Here is a 9,803-nt window from a genome sequence, read left to right on the forward strand (position 1 = left end):
AGATTTTAAAATAGCTTTTCGGCGAAAGCACATTTTTCAATATTCTGAGAACGTAGCTTAACCATCAAAGCAAGCTATATCGTTACCCACCAAGTCATGGCATCAATAAAACTCAGAATTAGTATTATAAATCTTCCCTTACCTTTGCTGATCTTCGTCAGAATGCACTCCCGTGGCTCCTACTTCCACAAGAAATGTTTTTGTTTGAAATACTCCATATTTATGTCCAAATACCTCAGTTTTGTTCGTGCGTTCAGATCACTATCCAAAGGCATAACGCGTGAGCGTAAATCCAGACACGAAAAGTCAAAATGTTCCATTACCGTTCGTAGAAACATGTCAAACGTTATTTACAATCAATCCTTAGGGTCTTTTTAACATAAAACGTCAATATTCCAACTGGACAACAGCGTATTCATTCAAGAAGAAAAAGGAACGGCAGGCTCGCACATAACCAAGTCCTTTGTCCTCAGACAGGCCACTGATTGACTGAGCTCCTATTTTCTGCCCAGTAACTGTTGACAGCCAATGGAAGCCTTAGGAAGTGCAACGTGACCCCAGAGACACTGTAGTTTCAATAGGGATTCAAAAGAAGAACTACAATTCTCAGATTTCCCACTGCCTGGTTGGATGTTTCTCAGGTTTTTGCCTGCCATATGAGTTCTGTTATACTCACAGACATCATTCAAACAGTTTTAGAAACTTCAGTGTTTTCTAACCAAATCTACTAATAATATGCATATCCTACCTTCTGAGTCTGTGTAGGAGGCAGTTTAATTTGGGCACATTTTTCATCCGAACGTGAAACTACTGCCCCCTATCCTAAACAGCCGAAGGGATATGGACCAAAGTACCCATGGTTCTGAGGGGACCACACCCCTCAAGTGTCCATATAGCACTCCCTATTCGGCCTGTGTAGTAACCACCAATGGCCTCTGATACCACACACACACCCTATAATGTCATTCAGACTCTGTAATGCACCAGACAGCTTTCAAAGACCAGGCATTATTGACTATTATTGACTCACTGATCCAAATGTTATGAGGTGTAAAACAGAGGTTTGGTTTGGGGTTGAGCAGGCAACATGAAGCAGAAGCAAACAAAGACTAGTAAAGTGAATGTATTTAATGTTCACAGTATAATGTGGAATGTTCCAGTGCTATTATGGCAGTACTTTTCTCGTCAATATCAAAACATAAGGACAACAAACATTCACAGATAACCAAATCAACCAACAGAAAGAAAATATCTGCCTTGTGCGACGTCCACTGTGAATAAGGCATTGCTACTGTATTGCTGCTATCGCTATTAGCCCAGATAGCATATTTGGTTCATTGGAAGTTGTGGGAACCTACGTTTTTGGTTTCCCATTGGTTCTGGTAATAAAACCAAAAGTTTCCTAAACGTTAAAACAGGAAGTTATTAAACGTTCTGAGAATGGAAGTAAAAAATGTGCCTGTTCTTGGAACATATTTTTTTTAGTTTCCAGGGAGATTCTGAGAATTTGTCTATGGTTCCCTAAAAGTTTTATTAACATTCTGAGATCAGAAATAGTAGGTTATTTGAAGATAAGACCCATGGAAATGCATTTATCATGCGAACACACAGATTTTTTTATTGTGGCATGGCATCAATGAGATTCAACCTGATGATCTTCTGCTCTCTATCCATGGAATTATTCCACTGAGCCACCAGGATGGAGCTACCATGCTGTTTTTTTTAACTCATACAAAGCTGTTCATTTTAGTCTATTCAAACAGACCCTATTTCAAAGGAAACAAGCACTCATTAAGATCAGGTGTGGCCAATTAGTGGGCGCAGCCAACACACTTAACAAGATAGAGAAGAGTTTTGTTGATGCTGAGAACAGAATGTATGTGTTTTTAAATAACATTCTTTGAATGTTTAATGTTTTTTCAGTTTTTATGGCAAGATTTCTTAATGTTCTGAGAACATGACTTTAAATAGAACCATAAGGAATCCTGTAGTAAATGTTATGCTGAAGTACTGAAATTGCCACAGAAGAATGTTGTTTCTTAACGTTCTCTGAACAAATTGAGAACATGACTGGATAGATCCATGAGGAAACCTGTGGGAGACTTTATGGGAAGGTTGTATAACCCAATCAAAACCAATAGTCACTACCGTTCTCTACTAAATGTATAAGAATTATGGTGTGTTAATTGGCTCAATAGAGGCTGACTATGGTTGTTATCATCACAGCTTCCCATTCTGTTTCAGGTAACTTATTGTTCCTGCTACTATAGCTCCTCTCTCTTCAGAGAGAGGTCTGGGACTTCTAGAGGGATCATGTTACATACAGGTAAAGATCACTTGCATTCATCAAGGTGAGGGTGTGATGCTACAGTAGATATACTCAGTGTAGCTACTTCCTCCTGCTATAACAAAATTAATTCACACACACAATAAAATAAACTGAAACTTTAAAAACTATGTCCCGCAATCAATCAACTATTTCTCCTAATAATGTATTGTAATTGATTGATTAACATGCCAGCAAGTTACTTCTGATGGTGAAACAGGTCCTTTCCTGTCCATTCAGTGTGTGTTGAGGATGACGGGCCTCTCCAAGACACAAAGATGGTGAATGACATACTGTCACTGAGTAGTAACAATACCTGATACAGGAGATACACATTGGTAATTTCACATTTTACTTGCAAAACATTGTTTTTTGATGTCAAAGATGGGTTTGGTCCAGAAACAACCCCTAGCCACTACCCCCCGGCTAGCCACTACCCCCCGGCTAGCCACTACCCCCCGGCTAGCCACTTCATGGAGATCTGAAAGGACTGGACAGGTGTGTAAGCAATATGATTATAGCTACACCTTGCCTTTTGTTGGTGAAAGTGTTAGCATTGCCTATATGCAATTGGACAATTGTCTAATTGTCACCTTTCCTCTTTGTCCTCCCCTTAGTCAATGTTATCTCCTTCTGTCTGAGGCATTAGTATGGTTGATGTGGCTGATCCGTCTTCTCCTTGACCTTGTTCTAGTCTTCCTCTCTTTCTTCTCCATTCTGAAGTGGTATTCCACTCTGACCGTTTTCATTTGGACCATTTGTATTTGCTGGAGGGGGATAGGTGAGTTTAGGGTGAGTTAGCAGGATTCAGACACACAAACAGCTAGTATGAGTAAATAAATGTAACCATAAGGACATGAATATTCCGTGGACGTCTACCTGCAGAATTGGGGACAGAACTTCTGCATTGGGGGCAGAATGCTACGAGATGGGAGGCAGTAAAATAGCAGAAACTCAAAGCTGTTCATTAAAAGCCACCAATGTAACCCTCCTCTCTGTTCATCAGGAGGTGGTTGTGTTAAATGGTTCAACAGATTATGATGTCATCATCATAACTTACCTCTCAGCCTGAAACATATCACTGCTGCTGCTATAATTGCTGCTGCTATAATTGCTGCTGCTATACCAGTGATTGCACCTGGACTCAGTCCATCTGAAACTGAAGGAGAAAATACAGAGTATCAGTTGTATTGTTTAATGTGATCCTGTGACTTACAGTGAGGGGAAACAGTAAAAGTAAACTTTGTACCATCAGATAGTTTATCAGGTGTGATCTGCAGGTAGGTGAGGATCAGGTGTGTGTCTCTGGCAGTAGAGGGTTCACAGCTGTAGGTCCCCTGGTGGACCATGGTTAACTTGTGGAGCTGAAGGCTGCCAGAGTCAGACAAACTCTGAACCTGCTCCTTCCACTGGTCATCAACCTGCATCTGAGGTCTGCCATTGGTGTAGCTGGAGGTGAGGATGGTGTCTGTCTGGTTGAACCTCCAGGTGAGGTCAAAGGTCAGGAGGTCAGACTGAGAGACACTGCAGAGGATGGACACCTCACTGCTTGGAGGACCCTGGACCGGATCTGAAATGATGTCATGAGAAACAGCCTTTTTAGCTTGATCTTTGTGTATTTTATCTCACAATGATGTCTTGTTTTTGTACAGTTTGCAGGCAGATAAATATATTGATGTATTTATTCATTGATGTATGAATTGATTGATTAATAGGTTGATTAATTGATTACCTTGCTGTTTCAGGGTTGTTGTCCTTTCTACTGTCCCAGAGGTCACGGTACAGATGTTGGTTCGGTCTCTGCTAAACTGTTTTGTGCTGGTGATGTCATAGAGGCCCCGGTCATCCACCTTGATGCTGGTGGAGTTCTGGATGGTTCCAGGGTCAAATGAAAGGTCAGAGGGGGGGTCAGTGGACCAGGTGAGTTTAGGCTCGGGGTAGATACCTGTAGAACTGCAGGTGATGATGTCATCTGATAACTGTATGTCCACCAAGCGGACTGGAGCTGCAACAAAGTAGACATTACACATGGAGCAGCCATGAAGTGATCATCATAGACAGACAGACAGACATTCCGTACCCTCCACTGCTATGTTAACGCAGGACTCCTTGTTGCCTTTAATAGTGCTGGTGTAACACTTGTATCTGCCCTGGTCCTGGAGTGTGATCCCTCTCAGCAGTAGTGAAGCGTTTCCTTTGGGGATCTGGTCATTGAACAGGGCTGTTCTCCCTCTGTAAGGCTGGCTCTGCTGTTTGAGCTGATCTGTACTGTAGTAGTAGGAGTGGACGGTCAGGTCCTTGTCTTCTGGTTGCAGCCAGTGGATGACTTCCTCACTGCCAGGCTGGAAGCTGCAGGGCAGGACACAATCCTCTGAGAACACACAGGTTACATGGACGTCTGCAAGTAAATAAACACACAGGTTAATAAGCATCTGGACCAGAAGGGATTCATATACAGACTCCTATACTCCCCAATAGTCAGATACCTTGGTAAATTGAGTAGGCCCTTTGTTTATAGAGTGTTATTAAGCTGTTATTATTATTAATATTAACCTGAGTCTAATCTCTCATTGTGGTCTTCCTCGGTCCTCCACCCGCCCCCCTCCACACCGACAGCACCTAACCTCTAACTAAAATCACAATCTAAAGTAAAGACTCTGGTCAGACCTGAATGACTACACTTCCTTCATGCCTCTAATCATACTACACACCCATTCAGCAATCATTTACATTGTTGAACCATCTTAGCCTGTCCTGTCTGTTAAGTTGAATCACTGATCTTCCATTAGTTGTTCAAACAATCACAGAGAGACGTTGATGAGACCTCATAGTCAATCACATGATGAATCATACACACTGTGTATATGAAACATTAAGGACACCTGTTCTTTCCATGTCATAGACTGACCAGGTGAATACTGGTCAGCTTATTGATGAAGGCTTATTGATCACTTATTGATGTCACTTGTTAAATCAACTTCAATCAGTGTAGATGAAGGGGAGGAGAAAGGTTAAAGAAGGATTTTTTTAGCCTTGAAACAATTGATAAATGGATTATTTATGTTTTACATTCAGAGGGTGAATGGGCAAGACAAAAGATGTAAGTGCCTTTGAACAAGGTATGGTAGTAGATTCCAGGCGCATCGGTTTGTGTCAATAACTTCAAAGCGGCTGGGTTGTTCACGCTCAACAGTTTCCCGTGTGTTTCAAGAATGGTTCACCACCCAAAGGACATCCAGCCAACTTGACAGAACTGTGGGAAGCATTGGTGTCAACATGGGCCATCATCCCTTTGGAATGCTTTTGACCCGTTGTAGAGTCCATGCCCCAATGAATTGAGGCTGTTCTGAGATCAGAATGCTGGTTTACTGCCCAAATTGGTATACTCAGTGTTCAACACTTTGACTTAGGGTGGAAGTGGCCAAAGATCAGTACGCACAACAGGAAAAGTCTGCTCTTGAAGTAATTTGTCAGTCTTCTGTAATGACCATGTTTATGATCTACAGTAATTCATGTTTCAGAGAAACTTGTTTTACAGTTATATGGTATTTTTCATATGATATGGAGTCTGCTATTGTAATCTGGTTAGGTAGAGGTTTCACCACATTGCTTACACCTATTAAATGCTCATACTACACTAGAGCCTAAGGTGTGTCTAGGGACTAGGACTACGTAGGACTTCTTTTGGAATATAATATTTTGAGACAGACAGAAGGTAAAGACAGACGAACTAAGACAGAATGATGATGGTTGTTACTCACCTCCCCCATCTGTGGATGTGACAGTCCACAGCAGAATCACCATCAGACCCCTTAATGTCATGGAAACCAGTCCCCAGGCCATCTCCACAGAGACCAGACCACAGTGTTATCGTCGTGGATACTGACTCCTCTCTGTCAGAATCTAGTAGCTGTGCTGTCACTTCACCAAGTCCAGTTTGTCAGAGTAAAGTGCCCATTCCGGTTTTGTGTTGGTATGTGACTGGTATGTGAATGTACAATCCTTAGGAGTCAGCCTAGTTTCACTCTTCAAGAGCAGTGCCATTGGTAGACCAAGTTAAAGTGATAGTTCACCCAAATGACAAATTGGTTTCTTTAACCTGTAAATAGTCTATGGACAAGGTATGACAGCAATTCATGCATTTTACATTTACGTCATTTAGCAGACGCTCTTATCCAGAGCGACTTACAAATTGGTGCATTCACCTCATGATATCCACATGCTTTGGTTTAGTATCTTTGCACTGTTTCAACATGCTAATATTTTAAGTGTCAAGTTTTTGTCACGTGCACCAGTACAGTGCAATACCTTTCTTGCCAGCTCTTTTCCCAATAATAACGTAATCAATATCAATATACAGTATAGTACCATAAAATAAAGTAAAGTAGACCAAAAACACATGAGAAATAGAAATAAGAAGAACATGAGAAAGTATACAAGCTACAGTATATACACGGTCAGTTCCAATACCATATTTACAATGTGCAGGGATACTGCAGTGGTAGGGGTAGATATGTATAGGGGTAAGGTGACTTGGCCTCAGGAGTAGCAGCAGCTTATATGATGATTGGATGTGTGTGTGTGTGTGTGTGTGTGTGTGTGTGTGTGTGTGTGTGTGTGAGAGAGAGAGAGAGTGTTGAGTCCTGTGATAGTCAGTGCAAAATAAAAGGGTCAATGCAGATAGTCAGTGTAGCCATTTTGTTAGCTATTTAGTCTTATGGCGTGTGTGTAGTGTGTGTTAATATATCAGTACTGTGTGGCTGTGGACAGGTTTCTCCTGTGTGGTAATAATCATCATGTAGAGTGAAATGGGTCTGAAAACACACTCCTGTGGTGTAGGAGGACCCGGTGTGTAATGTAATGTGCTGCCTTTCAGTTTGTCATCACAACACAGTATGATGTAGGGGCTCAATGGCCTCTGATACACCACACACACACACACACCCTATAATGTCCATGGAATGTCATTCAGACTCTGTAATGCACCTGTTACGCACGCCTCTCGGAAGAGGGAACGCCACACCCTGCTACAACTCAACTCTCCGTGGTGTGAAAGCGGTATGGACTGTAGGTGTGAGTAAGGATGACAAAAGGCAGAGAATACCGTTTACAGGGAATTTATTCCTTCGCACGGTAAGTTTCCCCTTTTCCCCAAACTTACCGTGCGAAGGAATAAATTCCCTGTAAATGGTATTCTCTGCCTTTTGTCATCCTGTAATGCTGGCTCTGCTGTTTGAAAGTAAATATCAAAGCCCCCTCTCCTACCTTACCTGCCTACCCACTACTTACCTAACTAGCACCACCTGGTGCACTAACCAAAATACAGGGGACGGTACGCCCAGCTCTTTCCTAGTGTGCATAGACAGTAAACTACTACGGGTAATGTATGCCCGCGGGCCTGTTTCCTAAGCACTCCCTAGGTGCCTTCCCCTTCCCCCCTGGCAACAAATGAAACATAATATCACAAATGTAAGTACCGTAAATTCCGGACTATAAGCCGCAACTTTTTTCCCAGGCTTTGAACCTCGTGGCTTAAACAATGACGCGGCTAATATATGGATTTTTCCCGCTTTCAATTAAAAAAATTAAAAATAAAAATACACACATTCTGTGACGTGCTCAGTTTTTTGGCGGCATGAAGCTTTCATTAGACCAATGAAATTGCCGAACGGGTTACGGTCAAACAACTTTTTTGTTTACTGTTTAGATTAAATCGAGCACTCTCAAACTTCCCATCATTCTGATTATGGTAGTAATTTTGGTCACCCTCATCATGGCAAAGACACGGAGAAATGCATATGATGCAGCTTTCAAGTTGAAGGCGATTGATCTGGCTGTTGGAAAAGGAAATAGAGCTGCTGCACGGGAGCTTGGTCTTAATGAGTCGATAAGACGTTGGAAACAGCAGCGTGAGGAATTGATTCAGTGCAAAAAGACAACTAAAGCTTACTGCAAATTTTTGGTTACAAGCCGTGTTTCGTTAAAGCCTGTGTAAAGTTCATTTGTTTCAATGTACCGGTAGGCACCTGCGGCTTATAGACATGTGCAGCTTATTTATGTTCAAAATAATATATATTTTTTAATTCAGTGGGTGTGTCTTATATTCAGGTGCGCTTAATAGTCCGGAAATTACGGTAAGCAATTCCAATAATCAAAACCACAGTTCTATTGGCGCACACACATACCTCAAATCAGCAGCTACACAATACTTAAGTAAACTCTGAACAACACAGAATTAACCATCAGCCTTCTCTCTCAGCAATCATCTCGCTCTTTCTGATCAACAGAACACTGGTTTATATAGCTGGAGAAGGAGTCTAATGGGATACAGCTCTCCAATTAGCAATGGGGCGTGGTCAGCTCTCCAATTAGCAATCAGCTGCTTGGAGAATGTCAGGAAGCCATTTCCTGAAATACATACATGAAAATATATAAACCACAACACAGAAACTGGGGAACGTAACAGCACCAGACAGCTTTCAAAGACCAGGCATTATTGACTATTTTTGACTCACTTATCCAAATGTTAACTTGTTATGGATAGTTGGCAGTATTTTCACAGCCAGATAAAAAACGTACCCGATTTAATCTGGTTATTACTCCTGCCCAGAAACTAGAATATGCATACAATTAGTAGCTTTGGATAGAAAACACTCCAAAGTTTCTAAAACTGTTTGAATGGTGTCTGTGAGTATAACATAACTCAAATGGCAGGCCAAAACCTGAGAAGATTCTGTACAGGAAGTACCCTGTCTGACCATTTCTTGGCCTCCTTTGTCATCTCTATACAAAACAAAGGATCTCTGCTGTAACATGACATTTTCTAAGGCTCCCATAGGCTCTCAGAAGGCGCCAGAACGTTGAATGATGACTTTGCAGCCCATGGCTGAAAAACAGTAGCGCATTTGGTAAGTAGCTGATCTGAGAACAATGAGACGGGTGCGCGCGTGCACGTGAAGAGTCCATTTTAGATTATCAGTCTATGAACGAAAACAACGACTCCCGGTCGGAATATTATCGCTATTTTACGAGAAAAATCGCATAAAAATTGATTTTAAACAGCGTTTGACATGCTTCGAAGTACGGTAATGGAATATTTTGAATTTTATTGTCACGATACGCGTTCGCGCTTTACCCTTCGGATAGTGTCTTGAACGCACGGACAAAACGCCGCTATTTGGATATAACTATGGATTATTTGGAACCAAACCAACATTTGTTATTGAAGTAGAAGTCCTGGGAGTGCATTCTGACGAAGAACAGCAAAGGTAATCCAATTTTTCTTATAGTATATCTGAGTTTGGTGAGTACCAAACTTGGTGGGTGTCAAAATAGCTACTCAGAATATTGCAAAATGTGCTTTCACCGAAAAGCTATTTTAAAATTGGACACCGCGATTGCATAAAGGAGTTCTGTATCTATAATTCTTAAAATAATTTGTTTTTTGTGAACGTTTATCGTGAGTAATTTAGTAAAT

At 41.4% G+C, this 9,803-nt stretch overlaps 1 protein-coding gene across 1 annotated transcript; it reads right to left on the reverse strand.

The window, feature by feature from the left end:
- Positions 1 to 1,110: 1,110 nt before the first annotated feature.
- LOC145865792 (CD276 antigen) lies at positions 1,111 to 6,308 on the reverse strand. Its single transcript, XM_082970776.1, has 6 exons — positions 6,088 to 6,308; positions 4,407 to 4,724; positions 4,059 to 4,331; positions 3,576 to 3,896; positions 3,387 to 3,485; positions 1,111 to 3,093 (listed from the first exon to the last, which is right to left on the reverse strand). The coding sequence occupies exons 1-6, from the start codon at positions 6,167 to 6,169 to the stop codon at positions 3,017 to 3,019; spliced, it is 1,170 nt and encodes a 389-aa protein (XP_082826902.1). The 5' UTR covers positions 6,170 to 6,308; the 3' UTR covers positions 1,111 to 3,016.
- Positions 6,309 to 9,803: the final 3,495 nt, after the last annotated feature.

Source organism: Salmo salar, chromosome 29 (assembly GCF_965601325.2).
Source record: "Salmo salar chromosome 29, fSalSal1, whole genome shotgun sequence".
NCBI classification, from domain to species: domain Eukaryota; kingdom Metazoa; phylum Chordata; class Actinopteri; order Salmoniformes; family Salmonidae; genus Salmo; species Salmo salar.

Coding starts and splice junctions, on each gene's coding strand:
- LOC145865792 (XM_082970776.1), bottom strand. CDS start 6,169: ATGGCCTGGGGACTGGTTTCCATGACATTAAGGGGTCTGATGGTGATT. Junction 4,725..6,087: donor CACATCCACAGATGGGGGAG/GTGAGTAACAAC, acceptor ATTTACTTGCAG/ACGTCCATGTAACCTGTGTG. Junction 3,486..3,575: donor ACCTGATAAACTATCTGATG/GTACAAAGTTTA, acceptor TTTCTCCTTCAG/TTTCAGATGGACTGAGTCCA.